Source organism: Aplosporella prunicola (genome assembly GCF_010093885.1).
Source record: "Aplosporella prunicola CBS 121167 unplaced genomic scaffold K452scaffold_55, whole genome shotgun sequence".
NCBI lineage: Eukaryota > Fungi > Ascomycota > Dothideomycetes > Botryosphaeriales > Aplosporellaceae > Aplosporella > Aplosporella prunicola.
The window spans coordinates 1-17133 of NW_022983583.1; the positions used below are offsets into that span (position 1 = coordinate 1).

The following is a 17133-nucleotide window of genomic DNA, read 5'->3' on the forward strand; positions in this document are numbered from 1 at the left end:
GAGGGGGGAGAGGGAGGGGCAAAGGAGTAGTTAGATAGCCTTGCTTGCTTGGTTTTCTTTTTAATTATTTATTTTGTTTATTTACGTCCTTGATGTCAGTTTGCTTTTTCTTAATACTCCCCCCCCCCACCTATCTTTTATTTTTATTTTATTTTTTTCCTTTTACCCCCTATGTACCCCCACTTTAGAGCGCAGATAGGTGGTGGGTGTGTTGGTTTTGCTTGTTTCACTGTTGGCTTGGTTGGTTGGTTGGTTGGCCACTTGGTTGCTTGTTTGTTTTGCTTGATTGCTTGCGTCTGCACGCACGCACTTTCTTCTCTCCCTTCCTTTTCCTTCCCTTCTTACTTTTCCCTGCCGTCCTTCCCGCCTTCCCGCCGACGCCTCTGCCGCCCCTTTCTTTTCTTTTAGTTTCGTTTCCTTTCGGCGCCGATCGCGCGGGAGTGCGGGAGGTGCGGAAGCTATGCTAACTCGATATGGTGTTTGCAGCCAAGGGACTGTGGAGGTGCGGGACTGTAGTGGAGTGGCGGCGTTGTGTGATGTGCATGTGCATGTGCATGTGTGATGTGGGGTGGGGTTGGTGGGTGCGGTGGTGGTGATGATTGTGATGATGTTGATGATCGTGATGATTATGGCGGCGGCGGTGGCGGTGGCGGTGGTTGTGGTAGGGTTATGATGCAAGTGATGCGAGCGCGGGGGTGGCGAGGAGAGGAGGCGCGTTGGTGTTGGTGTAGCTGTAGCTGTAGCTGTGGAGGGGTGTGGCATAGATGAAGAGATGAAGAAAGGACAGAGAGAGTGTGTGAGGTAGGTAGATTAGCGTAAATGAACGTAGATGATTGTTTTTACGTTCTGGCTGGTACGCCGAGTTGGCTGGTTATTAGATTAGATCAGCGCAGCTCGAGTGCATCGTATCGCATCGGACTGGGTTGCGTTGCTGGATACTAACCTAGTCGTGTGTATGTGTGTGTGTGTGTGTATGTCTGTACTAGAAAGGACAAGGTAGCCAGCCAGGCGCTCCAGTTAACCATACCTACCTAGGTCCCTACCTACCTTACACACACACTCTCTCTCCCCCCTTTCCCTAGGTACCTACTCCTACCAACTCAGCTGCTACAGAGCAGGAGCAGGCGTAGGTGTAAGAGTAAGAAGAGCACAGCCCAGCCGACCCCTCAGCGTTATATGTAACTACTATACCCCACCAACCAACCAACCACCCGCTACCGATAAACAACATCGCAACCGACACTAGCGCCAGTAGCTTACCGTGCACCGCCGACCAACACCTAACACCTAACACCGTTACCCCTACCCCTATCCACCCTCTCTTTTCCCGTTCTACACCTTCTCAGCACGTCGTCGCGCGCCCTCAAGTACCTAGATACCTACCTATGTAGGCAGCCAGCTTCGTAGCAGGCACTTCGTTTCTTTATTCGTTCGCGGATAGCTTGTCCGATTCGCTTGCTCGCTCGATTGTGTAGCGACGCGTCTGTCTATGCGAGAAAAGGGGAGAGAGAGGGAGAAGAAGCCTTGACATCTGTTGCTTGGTTGGTTGGTTAGTTGGATGGAAGGGGAGTGGTTGTAGCCCTGACTAAGCGCCGCGACACCCACGCACACGCCCACACGGGCTACACCAGATCCTCACAGACAAACAGACAGGCGAGCCAGACGACAGGCAAAGAAGACGACTAGGTAGAGAAAGAAGCGATGATGGAGATGATGATGATAGTGGAGATGAGAGAGAGAGCGCGCGCTCACGTGCCCTCCCCGCCTCCACACTGCCTGCCTGTCTGTGTACATACCCAACCCAGCCTGCCCTCCTGCCAGGCGCATACCCTATTCACTTCCCACTGTGCCAGACCGACCGACCGGCCCCTCCCATCACAATAAAAAAGCAAGCAAGCGTGCGCGAAAACAGGCAAGCAATAAAAGACAACAAAAAGGACACTTTTCCACCCAGAAGCCACTCCAACAACAACAATATTACCCCAACGCCCGACTCCCCCAGCGCAACGCATCGCAACCCCCCCCTATAAAAGGCAGGAGGAGGAACGAAGGAAGCCGGGTCAGGTATACCGTATACCACTCGACGCGTCGCCTAGCCCTTGACATGGTAAGGAAACAGACTCGCACGCTCGCACGCACGCACGCAAGCTGCGACATCATCCATCAAGCCAAATCATAACAGAACAGAACAGAGCAATAAATCAAAACTACGCAAAATTTAACCTCCCAAAGTAGGCGCGAGAATAGCAAACAAGCAGAAACAAAAAAGCAGCAGTGGGCCCGGCCATATACCGCGGGATATATTCGACGAGTCGAGCCTGCACGCGACGGGCGCGGCAGGTCCAGAGGAGAAAGTGAAGATGGTGGGGTGTAAGGATATTAATGTAGGCGGACCGCGTCTGCTCTCGCTAGCCACCGACATGGGGCAGCGAGGTGGGTGTAGGTAGTTAGGTATTCGTATCGGATGGTGCTATTATTCATTCCATTATGGGCAGGAACTGCGGGCAGCGTGTTAGCAAGTGGTAGATGATGATGGGTGTCGACAGCAACACTACTCACATTCATAACAATCAACATCGGCACCTCGAACACGTCGCGCTTGACGCTCCAGCAAAACATGCAGTCGATCAAGCCGTCCTTCCCACCGGGGCGTCCCACGGTTGCGGTACCGCCTCCTTCCAGCTTCACCACCGTGTTGCCGTTGACGTTCGTGAACCGCGGGCCAGTCTTGCCGTCTTTATTGCCACCGTCGTGCTCGCCCTTGACGTTCAGGTTATCCAGGTTCGCCATGTCTTCCTTAGTGCGATAACGGATGAGCTTGCATGCCCGTGTGGCCGTGGCTCGCGGTGCGACGAACGCGAGCTTGGCAAAGTCCTCATAGAACTGGCAGACGCTGTTGTCGTCTAGCAACTCGGCTAGGTAGACCGGCTGCTGCTTGTCGGGAGCGGACTGATTCTGGCCCTGCTGGTCGACGTTAGAGCCCCTTGGAGTGTTCGTGCCGCCTACACCACGAGAGGCGGTGCCGGAGTTGGCGGTAGATGCACTGCTGCCGCCAGTATTGACGTTCATGTTGGGCTCGTAGCCAAGCAGCACGTCTTTGCGCCAACCGGTCAGGAGGCTGAACTCCTGAGACACGGCGGCCACTTGGCCCGTGCGACGACAGATGATGGTAGGTACGGCGTGAGCGTTGATAAAGTCTTCGTACTGGTACAACGTCCGTTGGAAGCTCTTCTCCATGAAGATCAAGTCGTCCGTGTTGAGCGTGCTGGTGCATGCGATAAATGAGGGCCGGATCGAGGCTAGTGCTTGAGCGATGCGTGACCGCTTGGCCATGGAGAAACGTTGCTTCAGCAAAGCGACGAGACCGTGGAAGCCATCCGTGTAACCGTATGGACTAGTAACAGAATCATAAATCTCGCTTGGGTCACGTCGTCGCTTGCGGTTTGCCAGATTTTGGTTTTGCTGGGCGTTCAACGCAGCGTTGTTCTGTTGATTTTGCAGCTCCTGGGCCCGTTGACTTTGCAGCTGCTGTTGTCTGTTGTACATTTGTTGGTTGTGTTGTTGTTGCTGCTGCTGCTGCTGTTGTTGCTGTTGCTGCTGTTGTTGCTGTTGTTGCTGTTGTTGCTGTTGTTGCTGCTGTTGGGTTTGGCTTGGGAAGTAAGCTGGCGACATTGGTCCAGCTTCAAAGCTCGGAACGTCTGGCAATGAGGCCGGGCTAGCACTTGCCAAACTGCCGGGTCCAGCACCGACAGCATAAGCAAGCGGCATGCCATTTTGAGTTTCTTGTCGTAGGGTACTATCCAAGGTGGTTGCGGCTGGGGTGTTGTTTGGCGTCTGGACATGAGCAGCGCTGCCATGCCTGGAATGTGCGTTTTGCCAATCCGTTGACGTTATACCGTCGTTGAAGCCAAAGCCAGATGCAAGTGCCAAGTTCTCCGTTGATCCGGATGACGTGCTCATGGGTCCGTTATAGATGCTTGCCGCCTGGTTCAGCGGATTCATCACGCTGTTGTTCTCTGGCGGTGTCTCGGCAGCACCCGAGGACATATGGCCAAGCATGCCAAACTCGAGCGCTCCGTAATGATTGCCGAAGTTGAGGCTGGCGAGATCAAAATTAAAAATGGCGGGATCGCTGGGATCAAACGGCATGTTTGAAAAGTTTTGCATCTGCGATGCGCTCTGTTGCTGGCCCTGGGGCAGTCCGTTCGCCATGGTTTGCATGGCGGGCGCTTGCTGGGGGCTTTGGCCATAGTGCGGAGATATCGGCGATTGCTGGTTGCTAAAGGAATTCATCACGGAGGATGCGTCTTGCATTGGTGGCGGCATCTGCCCCTGGCTGGCATTAGGGTATACGTTATAATTCGCTTGCTGCGCCGCGTGCGGATAAAATGTGTTGGGCTGGCCAAGAGGGACTGCGTTCGGGACCGACGCTGCGCCAGGCTGGCCGCCGGAGTTGAGATGAGAAGAAGGATAGTGACCGCCGACGCCAGGCATCAAGGCCTCGGCGGGCGCGTCATGAAGATATTTGGCCTTTTTGCGCACGCCGTCGTGGCAGGCATCCTGGAGGCCGCGCTTTATGCATCGTTGGCAAGGTCGCTCGTCGCCTGGCGAGATGTAAGTAATTTACCCTGACGTATACGCCGGGATGCCCCCATAGTCGCGGCGAGGGGTTACAGATTAGACGGTGAACTTACCGCAGGTGAGATGGGCCCTCTGGCAGGCAAAGCACGCTCTCCTCGCCTTCTTCCTGCGCGGCCTGAGGGGATCTTTGGCGTTCGAGGCAGGCTTCTGGCCGGTGGTGGAGCCCGTGTGCGCAGGTGAAGTATCGCTCGAGGCGCGCTGGTCCTTGGAGTCTGCCATTTCGCTCCCGTCCAAATCACCGCTGTAATCCGGTGAGGGAGATGCATCGTCGGCGTCTGGGGTGGTCATAATATCTTTCCGCAAAGGTACTGGCACCCACTCCGGTAAGCCCAAGGCACGGATGTCTGCGTCGAAGCTACCGCTGCTGTAGACCCACGTTTATGCTGCGCCTATCCGCCAATGTTGCCTCGGCGGCCCCTCCCAGCGCGCCGGCTCGACCAATCTGCACAGGGCCCGCGGCTGGCGACGTCCCAGTTGGGTGTTTCGAATATTCGATCACGCGTGCGAACGTGAGCTGCAGTGGCACCGTGCGGTCGCTCAGCTGCTGGCTCGTCTGCGCGAGCCTCTGCTCTGTCCAGCTGCGCGGGTGCCGATTGCTGCCAATCGCGGCGGCGGGGGTCCAATCAGCGGGCGAGTCCAATCAGTCCGGCACGCAGAAATGGAACAATATTGCGGTAACACAAGGCGGCCGGGGTCCATGCAGCGATCGAGGGGGTAGCCGGCTTGAGCTTGCAATCATGGCTGTGATCAGGACAACTTGGCAGCGCCCATGCTGGCGGCGTCGCGGCGGAGCGTGCGTGTCGTGCGTGCAGGAGAGATGCAGCTGCGGCAGGCAGGTACACGCACTGCTCCCTCGCAACAAATGGCCGACGCGGTGGGGTGGGACGACAGATGGCTCAGCGGCACAGCGAGAGAGGAGAGGGTATGTCGCTGGATGGTGCCGAGAGCGGTGAGGCGCGCGCGCAAGATCCGGCAACCCGTACGTACGTGTGTAGGGAGGGAGGGGAGACAAGAGAGTCAAGAGAGAGGGTGAGGGAGAGAGCGTATGCGGGCGTCGTACTGTTACTGTACGGTCACTGACAGAGTGATTGACGACCTTGACGAGTAGTGGTGGTGGTGGGCCCCGCTCTCCACCCAGCCTTGGTCGCTGATTCGCCATGGATCTGCCCGCAACCGCTCTACTCTACATACAAGACTTGCTTCTTCCATCTTCATCCCCTCACGACTCGTCCATCTACTCGACGGCCACGTTCTCCTCTCGTGTCGCCGTGAGTCTAGACGTACATACATACTTACATACATGGTCGAGACTGTGTCACGTGCTGGCATGCGGTGCGACCACTATATATAGCCGCCCGCCAGGCAGCAAGCGCCCGTCGCCTGCCAGCTACAATCCCAACCGACGCACCCCCCCCGATGCTCGCCTTGCCCCATCCGGCCTACGCTGACGCAAACCGACTCTTGCCCCTGAGCCTCTTGCCGTACCGATAGAAAAAGTAAGGAAAGCTAGCCGGCGCACGACAGCGTTAGCCGACTCCATGACCATATCGTTGGGACGGGGCAGGGCTCTTACGGGGCCATGGCCAAGGCCAGGAAGGCCAGCACCGACGTCGCCCACTGGTATCCCACGCCTGTCGTGCGCTTACGTCAGTGACCGCTACTTTGCCCACCTGTCGACATCATCCTGCTTTGTCTCAGATGGTACTCACTGTTGTACATCTGGACGCCGAACAGCGGGAACGCTGCGGCAAACATTGACCGAGCAAAGCTGTTCGCCGCCAATGCACTGGCTGCATACAATGGGTACTTTGCCCCCCGCCAGCCCCGTCAGCATCGTAGCCACCTGGTTGGGGCCGCCGAGTCCACTTACACAATCGACGAGGAACGTGAATACCCCTGAGTAGACACAGATGACACTACAACGTGAGTGCAAGATCAGCCTTCGTGTCATCCTTACACGTCGTCGAGTCGGTCTTACCCAATGCCGAACAAGCCCGAGAAGATTATTGGAACTGCAGGTGATCAGCTATCTCTGCTCGAATACGAGCTCTCCCCCACACCGGCGCTTGACGTACCTATCCAGTGAACCTGCAAGGTCTGCTTTAGCAATCCAAGTGCCCGGCAGGTCATCCGTTCGACTCACCGAGGAATATGTCGTCCAGCCGAATCCTACATACATGTCACGGTTAGCAGCAGCTCGACCTTCGTCAGGGCGTCATCACCTACCAAAAAGCGCAATAGGCACGATTACGGCCCCCAGGATCGTAGGAGGCAGACGAAATTCGGGCTCGGACTCGCCTTTCTCGCCACCCTCCGCCTCGCGTCTCCTAACGAGTCTGGCATAGTTTCTACGCCACAGGGGATCGGTGAGAATGCCTAGAATCATGCCTACAAAAAGCCCCAGGAATGCCAAGCCTGTCTGTGACTGTGTAAAACCATGGTTATTCTCGAACACGAGGGCAAAGGCACCAAAGAAGAGGTATAGAATGCCTAGCAAGATCGCCGATAGGATGCATAGGTTTAGGCACTGCAGGTAATCGTAAGTCAGCGCACTGCCGCTCCTCGTACTCACTGGTCTGGTCTTCTACCATTGGCTCCAAGATTAGAAGCTGGAATGGGCGAGTGCACGACAAAACTATCGTCCTTGGAATAGATTTGGACGACCTCTCGATTGGTGCTCTCCAAGCCTCGTCGCCAGTCTCCTTTCTTAGCTTCTGAGCTTTGCGTCGGAGAAGCACAGGGTGATACGTTTCGGGCACTAACAGGATGATCAAGGCCAGCTGCAGACCGGCCCAGATCAACAATACGTAAAAGGACCACCGCCAATCAGTGTACTGGTTGATGAAGCCGCCCACCAGAGGGCCAACCTCGGGCCTGGCGGTATGCGCGTTAGCAACTGATCGACCATGTGAAGATTCAATCCATGCTAATGAAGAAGCATGGGGCATGTAAGGTTGCGAGGGTATCTTCCCTGCAACACGGCTTCCCGCTTGCTTTGACTTGGAGCAATGACAAGTTCGCGGCTAACACCTGTCAATGTCAAGAGAGATTCACCGTTCAACGAGAGCCAATAGAACCTTCAACGCCTCACTTCGACTTTAACGTCCTCTATCGTCCGACGTTTCTGAGTGCGAAAATTCGATGACGCCATAACGTTACCTCGACACCCTCACAAAGGGGCTTGAGTAGTCTATAGACGACTCCTTGTCGAGCTACAGGCTTGAGCCCTGAACGTAGCTGGAAAACCCACAAACCTTCTAATTGGATTTACGAGCCCGATCATCTCGTTGGACGGTGAATCTCGCTTGACGAGGACGGAGGTTACACGCTCTTGACATGGCTGCTGCGGCAGACGCCGCGGAAACGCGGTCCGCAGCAGTCTGGACGCGCTGGGGCTTGTTGTTTTTCGTGCAGTCATTGGACAAGGCTGAGCAGCAAAGAGGGGGTGGGCCGTCACGCAGCGATCAAGCTCCGACGATCATAGGAAAATTTCAGGGGTGGGGACAGTCATACCCAATGAACGGCGATGCAGTGTAAATCATCATGGGGGCAGAGAGCTCGTGCTTGGCGAAGCAGTCGCCGACGGTGCCGCCAGCGACGCTCAGGAAAGCGGAGCCAGCAAGGCCGTCAAAGAAGCGACTGACCAGCATGGTGGCCATGTTGCGCGCGACGGCGCAAGGGACAAGCCAGATGAGAAAGAAGGTGTAGGAGACAATGTAGATGGGGCGGCGGCCGTAGAACTGCTCACGGCGTCAGCATTGTGGTTGGGGATCATGCAGACGGAGAGAAGCAAGCCGCATGCTGCTGACGAATCCTTCCATAGGATGTTGGCTGTTACACGTACTTCAGATAAAGGGCCAAGGATCATGGGTCCGCAGCCCAAGCCCGCCACGAAGAGGGAAAGACCAAGCGTAGCCACTATACGCGAGGTGTGGAACTCGGGTATCAGCTGACCGTAGGTGCTGGTGTATAGCGACGAGGTGCACGTCCTAGAAGGAGAGGGTTAGCGGAGTCGACAGAAGTGGTGGTGGCGTTGATGACGATATGGCAAAGTGAGGAGGCCATGGACGTACACGCAGAGCGAGCTCGCCGAAACAATGACAACAATCATCCACCTGCGAGCCTTGGACATGGTTCGAGGATTGAGCGTGGTGCGCGAGGCGGCGGCATCAGGCAGCGTTTCCCATGTGACGTCGAAAGCCTTCTCTGGGTCGACGGGGAGTGCCCCGGTAGAAGGAGGAGGAGAAGGAAGCACGTCTTCCTCATCCCAGCGTGTGTAGCCATCGCTGCCTGCATATGAGTGTAAGCTTCGCGGACGCGGCCGGTCGCCGGCATCGAGTCTGATGGGCTCGTAGGTGGGCTGTTGCCCCAGATCCGGGGCGCTGCCAGCGGTGCTACCCGGCGAGGGCGTGCGTGACATCATGGCCGCAAACGGCGTGTCGTCGAGGTCTTGTTAGAGTTCTCTCTCACTCTCTGCTGTCTTCTTTGTCGACGACGACGACGACGACAACGACGATGGCCGATGCATTGTTGTTACAAAGCGGCTCGCATTGTTATTACCAAGCAATTCTTTCGCCATTCACCCACCGCACGCTCCTCGATGGCGGGCCGAGGCCTGCGCGGAAAGCCAACTCCGGCAAATCTTGGACCCCAGCCGTGCCCACCGCGACTTGGGCGGCACGCGACGCCCAAAGATGCAATTCTCATTTGCTCTCCGGGTCGCTGTGAGGCTGAAGGTCCGTAGATCCGAGATTAGGTGGTCATCTGGACACACACAGTGCCGGGCTTTACAACCGACGACCCTGCAACGAATACAATCGAGTATTCTTCACCGTCAAGCAGGATTCGCTGTCCCTCAAATCAATCAGCAATTTCCGTATGTACGAATTGCAATTAGGAATTGTGTTTACCCCAAGAACGCCTCAACTATTCCCAAAGCTTAAGCTTATATCCGGACAACAAGCAATTGCAGTTTCATGGCTGTTCAGATTCGAATCTTCGAGCCCGAAACACGGTCTTGTTGGACGGTCAATGCCATTTCGTCACGACGGACGCTACGTATGCCCCACAAACAAAACCACTGGCGGATCTGAATCTCAAACCCAACTAATTATTCCGCGGCTTATCCTCCGTCCATCTCAGACAGTCAGCACCCCTCGTCAGCAGGCTAGCGACTATCAGCTCGTGCCAGCCATCCTCGTCGCTCCCCCCACGTCAGCCCAGGGGCCCCCGGTCCAAAGCGGCGCTCCCTTGCGTCGGCAGAATCTTCATCGATCACGAGCACTGGCTTCTGGAAGGACGTGCTCGCGACCCTTACATTGGGGCCGCGCGCGTCGGGCTGTCAGAGAAAAAGCAAAAAGACACACCTGAAGCTGCCTTTGTGGGCCACCGGCGATAAGCCTGGCAACCCATAGCGGCACGGGGGGCCCCTGGTGGTACAGCAGCCACCCCCTCATATCAGGGATATGGGCTGCTCCACGGAACGACCATGGAACATGTACATACATACAGTACATACACAGATACGGAGACAGCTGCACGAGACACAGCTACTCGATAGCGAGGCGTGCGCTGTTCCTGCATCCCGCGCTTCTGGGACCCGGAGCGTGCAAGGAGCAAGCAGGCCGTCTGAGCTAGTCAGATCATCCGCTCGAGAATCTAATATTGTTTGCCTCACAGGGAGGTCTGACACGGGGGCGGCGACAACGAACCGCTCGGTCGGAAGATTATACGAACGCGGCCGTTGCTGGCCCTGTTGTTGACTTCCCCAAAGCGGTCCGCCGTGCAGAAACGAGCCACGGTCAACCCAACCCACTATGACGGAGTCGAGCCTCTCTCTCCCTCACTTTCTCTCTCGTACATTACGGATTACCCTAATAGCTAATTAGCCCCCTTCTTCATACATACACCTTCTCACACGCACGGCACGAACCTGCATGTTCTCAACCTTAGCCTCCGCCGTGCACTGCCCCTTCCGCCGCCGAACACCCCGACCAGGCCCTCACGGACATGAAAAAAAAGCAAAAAGCAAGAGGTCAAAAAGCAAAAAAGAAAAAGAAAAAAGAAACTCTTTGCGCATATGCGCCCTCTCAAACCATCAATCATCCATGATCCCTCCGTCCCACCATCCCTACCCTCGTCCATCCCTCTCCACCCTCCATCCATCCTTCTCGCAAACAATACCGCCCGGTCATCGGCCTCCCCGGACGCCGAGCTCGCGCGCGCGCTTGCTTGCTCTGGCTTGCATGTTTGCATACATAGACACGGCAGGCACGGCGATCAGTTTCTCGAAGAGAGATCACAGGCAGCTGCCAACAACGGCGACGCGCACACCGCTGCTAGCGCCACGCGCCCGGGTGTCTGCAGTAGCCTGCGTTTTTTTGACAGCAGCAGCAAGCAAGCAAGCAGGCAGGCAGGCAAGCAAGCAAGCAAGCAAGCAAGCAAGCCTGCCTACCAGTCTACCAACCTGCCAGCCTGCAAGCCTGCCAACTACCCACCCATCCACCACTTGTTCATGGGGCCATGGGGGGGTTCCCGCAAGTTTGGCCGCACGCACACGCACGCACGCGAGATTTCGTTTCTGTTGCCCCATGGGGATAGAGGGGGAGGGGTGCTGCTTGCGCTGATGGGACGCCTTGTTTCCGCGTCGTCCCTTGCACTTTTTCATTTTTTTTTATTTTTTATTTTATTTTATTTTTTACTTTTTGATTCCTTTTTGCTTCGCTGATCTTTCTTCTCCCTAAAGCGGACGCCTCTTCATCGATCGTCTACTATCGCCCGCCATCTTGGCCCCCACATATACGAGCTGCGGCCCTGTCGCTCTGTCGTGCTTGGCGGGATAGTTACAGTGACGGTACCTCGTGCGCGCACATCATCACCTAGTCAACCACCAAAGTCTAGCAAACGCCCTATTTTCGCTGAAGTTAATCCGCGTGCATTTACGCACGTACATATGTCCGTACAAACTTATGTCTGTCTGTCTGCCTGTCTGTTTGCCCGTATGTACGTGCGTAAGTTGTAAACGCTTACAAACCCCCAATCATGCCCAACCCCAAAGTCCCACGTCCGCGCCGGCATCGCTGGGCCGAGATGACAAGCGTTTTTGGACGCATGTGGCCTACGTAGGTGGGTATGGGTATGAAAGCGTCCTAGAGCTGGGCAATCAAGACCACACGCAGGCGCCACTTAAGCGCGGGGAGGGGGAGAGGGAGGGGCTGGGAGGGGCAAGAATGGCGATGCTGGGATAGGGGCGCAGGCGCGCGTGTCCACAGGCAGGCCTACAGGGCCAGGCACCCAGGCAAGCAATCAAGCAATCAAGCAAACGAGCAAGGGCAAGGCCAGGCCAGGCAAGCAAGGCAAGGCAAGGCAAGCAAGCGCCACCCCTCCCGCCTCCTTCCTCCACGCGCGCCATCAGCCAGCCACATGCCCAGCCCACCTCCTCCGCCCGGCCTGCCTGCCTGCCTTCTGCTCTGCATGGCATGGCATGGCGCGGCGCTGCAGCAGCGGAGCGGCTCTGTCGGCGGACGGGACGATCGCGGCCGGACGTACTGCCTCTTTCGATCGGGCTGGCAGGTCCCGGCGGCGGGCGAGGCGGCGTCGGCGGCGTCGTCGGCGGCGGGACCTGGCTTGTCATCGTTATTGTCATGGTCATGGTCATGACCATGGCCAGGGCGTACGTGCGGAATATTGCTGGCTGGCTTGCTGGCTGGGCTAGGCTGGGCAGGAGCTGGTCGTGGGCGAGAGGGGATCGTCGAAGAGACGGCTCGCTGCTGCGCTCGGGCTGAGTGGGTGCGTGGTGTGGGTGTGGACAGCCAGAGGCAGCGATCGGCCGGGAGATCGGTGCCCGCTGTTCCTGTTCCTGTGCAAGTGCCTGTGCCTGGCTGGGTTGTACGCTGGCACGCAATCTATTCGCGAGCTAGTGGACTGTAAGGGCGTACGAGAGGGGATAGAAGAGAGAGGAAGGGCCATGCGTTGGTCCTGGAGCACGAGCTCGTGCTGCTGCTGCTGCTATTGTTGATTGTGCTCGTGCTCATGCTCGTGCTTGTGCTGCGAGTGCTAGCTACATACCTGCCTAGTGCTTGCGAGGTCGGCGGGCGCGCCGAGTGGCGGCTCTGGACGCCAAGGGCTGGTGTATTGCTTGTGCTCGTGCTTCTATTGCCAGATCGGCGAGGTGGGAGGTGGGTGTCGTGACGCGCGTTGGTGGTGGCGGGGATGCGTGCGGGTGCGGATGTGCGCGAGAGAAAGAAGGAGACGGAGGAGATGGAAGCTGGTGCGTGTGGGACGGGGAGGTCGTGATGTCCCATGTTTGTTGCCGTCTTGTCTTTCCCTTCTCTTCCTCGTGTTGGGTCTGTGGGACCTTCCTCTCGATAGAGAATGGCTGCTCACTGTCTCTTTACACAGTCGTTCTCGCTCAGCCATTCACTGGCCACACATATCCTATCCTCTTCACTCCAGTGTATACTCAGTGTTTCACCTTTCCTCTACCCCCTTACACGGACCATTCCCGGCACAGTGACTCATTGTCTCTGTTCTACTCGTCTGATACCAGCATCATTATGCCATCTGCACAGCCCACCTATTATTCTCGTCCAGAACCGACTCTATCCGCCGTCACTGAGCAAGAACGACCCTAGGGATGACAGCATGTCTAATCACTCGCTAGGAACCTAAGCAGCCCTTCATTAAGCACCACAAACGCCGTCGAGGGCACTATATACACAGCCCGGAGATGTTTGCAGAGCAATAGAAGAGGAGGTGAAAGGAGAAAGGCGCGGAGATACGGAAGCATGGAGACGTATTAGACAATTAGACAAGATAAATGGCACACACATAGAGGGATGGAGATACAAAGACGCAGGTTATCGAACCATAGATCCACGACTGATGCTCTGGTCCCATAGTAATGTCCGCACCCAACAGGGCGGGATAAGTCACTATCCCATCAGTAGAAACAAAACATACCACAAAACAGAAGCTTTATTAGGATACGTAGATACTTAACTCATATACCTCGGAGCACGCTTGCTTCGCACGACAAAGCCTATACGCATCACAGTATCATCATCATCGTCTCCGTCGAATAAAGCATCATACAATCAAAAACCTAAATACCAAACCGCTATGCTATCCTAATACTCAGACATGTTTTACACATAATTATCGTTACCGCTGTCTTTATTGTGATCGTAGTAGTGACTTTTTACAATGAAAGAGGGTCTTCCGTAGCACTATAGAAAACATAGATCTGGAGGCTATAAAATGTTTAAAATACTTAGATACTAAGAAGAAGGCTAACGTAGCTGCACTTAAGTAGTTACCTACCGTAAATTTAGTAGGGCGCTTGTAGATACTTCCCCAGAGACTCAGTAGACGAACGGGTTAATAGATTATAGATTATTGTTCTTAGCTATTGTTTAGCCTTTTTAGCTACTATTTGGTCAATCGAGTCGGCCTACTATCTATTAAAAGTAAAGGATAGAGTGTCAATACTCCTCCCTCCCTTTCAGCTATATAAAAACAGATTACTCTATTTAAATGTCTATCTTCATATTACTATTATACACTTAATTCCTTAATATAAATATTTAGCTTACACCTTATATATATATCTTCCTATCTCTCTTAATTTGATATCCACTCTTCACTCCTCTTTCGTAAAAGAAATAAACCATGGTAAATAATTGAGAGTATATAAGTAGAAGACAAAGAAAGTATATTAGACCTAAATAGAATAACTTATATAACCCCCGTTACTCCCTCTTTTTCCTCGCCCCTAACTTTCTTAACACTTATACACCCCCTAACGTGTCCACTTCTCCTTCTTCATTCCCTACTCTAGATCGCTAAGCTGTTACACCCGTACCTACAACCCTCTCTCCCCCTTTCTCACCCGCACGAATAAGCAATATCAATACTGCCGCTGTACAATATACACACATCAATCTGGAAGATACCGATAAGTAAGAGGCAGAAAGAGCCCTCCGGGACTAGCTAGTAGCTTTCCTCAATCCCTCTCTCCACCTAAGCATAATGCCTCTCTCACTACGTAGCAGCGAGCAGCGACTCACTAAAACGAGACATTATCCACCCTCGGCGAACTAGGCATCAGTCTCCCGCTGCCCGACGCAACACAGCAGCCCAGCGCACACGTACAGCACAGCACCCACGGAACCAACGCAGCTCCTCCCCAAGACCCAAAGACAATCGGAAAGACTCAGCTTAACCCTAGCACTCACTCCGAACACCCATTCCAATTTCCACCCATATAAGCCCGCCCCTCCTCTAACTACCTACGCAACCAACACGTCTACCCTTCTATCACCCCTACCCATACCCCACACCCACAGTCTGCAGAATTATCTACCATACAACAGTACGACATAAAAAACACACACATATATCCAACCGCCTCCCTAGCCCTAAACCCGTCACTACTACTGATATACACGACCTTACAACATCAACAACAACAACGCCAACACCTCTCCAGCGTAGCCCACAAACCCAACCCCAACAACCACAACAATCTCGACCCAAACCAACGCACTCCCCAAACATACAAAACCTTGGGCCTTCCTCCCACACCCGTCCTAATCTCCCTAGTACTGCCCAAGATGAGTCCAAAGAACCCAGCTGCTTCGCTTACGACGTACTAGAGACGACGACCTCGTACTTATAAGGGCCTGCCGCCTCTTTACACAACACGTCCTATCCCTCTACTAGTGGCTAAGCCCGCACTTCCATTCATCGCAAGAAAGATGATAAGTAATGCTTAATACTACTCATCATCACCGAGTAAAATAGATATTCAGCAACCCTCCACGGTAGCACTCAGCATCAGCAGGGCGTACTAATGCCCATTATACCCCTCACACCCAGACACCTAGAGGAAGAATGGAGAAGGAGTGTCAAGCCAAGATAACTAAAGCTTAGCATAAGCGCGTGATGTTAGTAGCCCGAGAGCCGCAATGTCGACTCGATGGGTGTTTGTTTCATTCACTTCATGGAAGCGTAAGCCTGGTTGGTTGTCTCCTAGCTTGATATGCTGGCTTTTATAATTTGGTTGTTTATATTGCGGCGAGGCGGCTGTTTAGGGGCCGGCGCAGGCGCAGGCGCCATCAGCTGAAGCAATCCTCTTAGCCGTCCAGGGCAACCTCGCTCTGAATATACGTACTACCAGCGCTCACTACCCTTCCTCAGACCCCTCCGCCCTTTTGGAATGAAGAGGGATAGAGTATTCTGTGAAGTGTAAAGCATTGTACGGCGTGCCCTGTCAGTGACAGTAAGAGAAGCATACAGAATGAAAATATATTCCGCATCCCCTACGTCCGGAAAGTCAATTAAGTAAGTTCTCTTCCATTCATTCGTCATGATATCTCCGCTACAAAAGCAAAGACAAGTGCATCATCATAGCAGGAACAACACAACCTTACCACTCCCCAACCCCTTCTCCCCTTAACATCCTTATCTCAACCCCACAAGCAAGACCCCTTCCCACTTAGAACCCGACGCCAATGGCCAAGCCAATGGCAGCCACGACAGCCATGCCTCGAAGCATCATTAAGCCCGGCGTAGCAACTGCGCCAGAGTTCGTAGCCGTTGGAGAGGTGCCATTGCTGCTGATGGTGCTGCTAGCCTCCGCTGCAAGGACGTCGTAGCCGCCTACATTGGTGGTGTTAACACAGTCATCGCCGGACAGGAGCGTTGCGTTGGATGAGAAGGTTATGTCAGCGCACTAAGTACAATCAGTCAGTGAATGCACAGAGAGAGCTAGCAATGTAAAGAAGAACAAGTTAAACGCACGTTGTAGAGCGCGTTGCCGCCGTGCGCAATCTGGATAACCTGGATAGTGGCGTTCACGCCGTCCTTGACGCCCTCGAGCCCCGCGAGCGCGGCGCGTCCCACTTCGGGCAGGCAGAAGGTGCCGTTGCCGGTCTGGTTGAAGACAGCGAGCAGGCTTGTGTCGAAGCTGGGGACCGCGTTGGCAGCAAGGGTGTCACTCCCGTTACCATCGGTGGCTTGACGCTTCGAGTGTGTGGCTTCGTTGTCGCCTCCGCTGCCAACGGCGAGGCCCAAGTTGATGTAGGTCAAGGCCCAGGGGTGCGAGACGTGCATTCGGAGGGAGCCGCCAGTGAGAGGCCAGGCTGGGAGCAGTTTAGGGAGCTGTGTTTAGTTTGGAATGAGCACGTGTGACTTACTGGTGCGGTTGACCTCAGAGGCTAAGGTCTGGTTGGCGTTGGCACCTGGAGTAGGGTAGTTAGCAGAGGTTGAAATGGTTCTAGGTTCTGATGAGATGTGGACTTACAGGGCCAGATCCACTGAGAGGCGCCATCAGCGAAGGAATCACCACGCCAGGTCGGGTACTGGATCGTGAAGTGGGCGGAGACGAGGGTCAAGAGGTTAAAGAAAAGCAAAAAGCCGATCATTTTGGGCAAGCGGAGAGAAGACTGGAAAACTCGAGGTACAGAGTGCCTGGACAAGTTAAAGAAAAGA

General features: G+C 54.8%; 7 protein-coding genes across 7 annotated transcripts; 2 read left to right on the forward strand and 5 right to left on the reverse strand.

Moving 5' to 3' along the window:
- Nucleotides 1-98: 98 nt before the first annotated feature.
- On the reverse strand, nt 99-826 carry K452DRAFT_292553 (uncharacterized protein). Its single transcript, XM_033541396.1, has one exon. It carries the CDS (start codon nt 760-762, stop codon nt 163-165), a length of 600 nt encoding a protein of 199 aa, XP_033391937.1. The 5' UTR covers nt 763-826; the 3' UTR covers nt 99-162.
- Nucleotides 827-2244: 1418 nt separating this feature from the next.
- Nucleotides 2245-5105, reverse strand: K452DRAFT_139145 (uncharacterized protein). The gene is made up of 3 exons (XM_033535388.1): nt 4695-5105; nt 2560-4604; nt 2245-2498 (listed from the first exon to the last, which is right to left on the reverse strand). The coding sequence occupies exons 1-3, from the start codon at nt 4927-4929 to the stop codon at nt 2478-2480; spliced, it is 2301 nt and encodes a 766-aa protein (XP_033391938.1). The 5' UTR covers nt 4930-5105; the 3' UTR covers nt 2245-2477.
- An 835-nt stretch (nt 5106-5940) lies between these two features.
- On the reverse strand, nt 5941-9240 carry K452DRAFT_139243 (uncharacterized protein). Its single transcript, XM_033535389.1, has 12 exons — nt 8715-9240; nt 8486-8630; nt 8155-8381; nt 7230-7515; nt 6868-7168; nt 6785-6810; nt 6717-6729; nt 6620-6653; nt 6512-6557; nt 6351-6447; nt 6215-6272; nt 5941-6147 (listed from the first exon to the last, which is right to left on the reverse strand). The coding sequence occupies exons 1-12, from the start codon at nt 9062-9064 to the stop codon at nt 6081-6083; spliced, it is 1650 nt and encodes a 549-aa protein (XP_033391939.1). The 5' UTR covers nt 9065-9240; the 3' UTR covers nt 5941-6080.
- Nucleotides 9241-9452: 212 nt separating this feature from the next.
- Nucleotides 9453-10294, forward strand: K452DRAFT_139286 (uncharacterized protein). Its single transcript, XM_033535390.1, has one exon. The coding sequence runs from the start codon at nt 9520-9522 to the stop codon at nt 10009-10011; it is 492 nt and encodes a 163-aa protein (XP_033391940.1). The 5' UTR covers nt 9453-9519; the 3' UTR covers nt 10012-10294.
- K452DRAFT_139287 (uncharacterized protein) lies at nt 10295-11535 on the forward strand. Its single transcript, XM_033535391.1, has one exon. It carries the CDS (start codon nt 10578-10580, stop codon nt 11265-11267), a length of 690 nt encoding a protein of 229 aa, XP_033391941.1. The 5' UTR covers nt 10295-10577; the 3' UTR covers nt 11268-11535.
- Nucleotides 11536-12944, reverse strand: K452DRAFT_344241 (uncharacterized protein; the record flags this gene model as incomplete). The annotated part of the gene is made up of 3 exons (XM_033545423.1): nt 11536-12556; nt 12579-12687; nt 12709-12944. 3 exons carry the CDS (start codon nt 12942-12944, stop codon nt 11804-11806), a joined length of 1098 nt encoding a protein of 365 aa, XP_033391942.1. The 3' UTR covers nt 11536-11803.
- Nucleotides 12945-16138: 3194 nt separating this feature from the next.
- Nucleotides 16139-17066, reverse strand: K452DRAFT_322545 (uncharacterized protein; the record flags this gene model as incomplete). The annotated part of the gene is made up of 4 exons (XM_033544520.1): nt 16139-16375; nt 16444-16784; nt 16839-16883; nt 16946-17066. The coding sequence occupies 4 exons, from the start codon at nt 17064-17066 to the stop codon at nt 16139-16141; spliced, it is 744 nt and encodes a 247-aa protein (XP_033391943.1).
- Between the last annotated feature and the right edge of the window lie 67 nt (nt 17067-17133).

Bases quoted from the DNA above. Each gene is read 5' to 3' on its own strand.
- K452DRAFT_292553 (XM_033541396.1), bottom strand. From the start codon at position 762: ATGCCACACCCCTCCACAGCTACAGCTACAGCTACACCAACACCAACG.
- K452DRAFT_139243 (XM_033535389.1), bottom strand. From the start codon at position 9,064: ATGATGTCACGCACGCCCTCGCCGGGTAGCACCGCTGGCAGCGCCCCG. The intron at 7,516-8,154 runs GTATGACTGTCC...GCATACCGCCAG, and splicing joins ACTGCATCGCCGTTCATTGG to GCCCGAGGTTGGCCCTCTGG. The intron at 6,558-6,619 runs GTAAGACCGACT...CTCACGTTGTAG, and splicing joins TCGGGCTTGTTCGGCATTGG to TGTCATCTGTGTCTACTCAG.
- K452DRAFT_139287 (XM_033535391.1), top strand. From the start codon at position 10,578: ATGTTCTCAACCTTAGCCTCCGCCGTGCACTGCCCCTTCCGCCGCCGA.
- K452DRAFT_139286 (XM_033535390.1), top strand. From the start codon at position 9,520: ATGTACGAATTGCAATTAGGAATTGTGTTTACCCCAAGAACGCCTCAA.
- K452DRAFT_139145 (XM_033535388.1), bottom strand. From the start codon at position 4,929: ATGACCACCCCAGACGCCGACGATGCATCTCCCTCACCGGATTACAGC. The intron at 4,605-4,694 runs GTAAGTTCACCG...ACATCTCGCCAG, and splicing joins GAGGGCCCATCTCACCTGCG to GCGACGAGCGACCTTGCCAA. The intron at 2,499-2,559 runs GTGAGTAGTGTT...CGCTGCCCGCAG, and splicing joins CGATGTTGATTGTTATGAAT to TTCCTGCCCATAATGGAATG.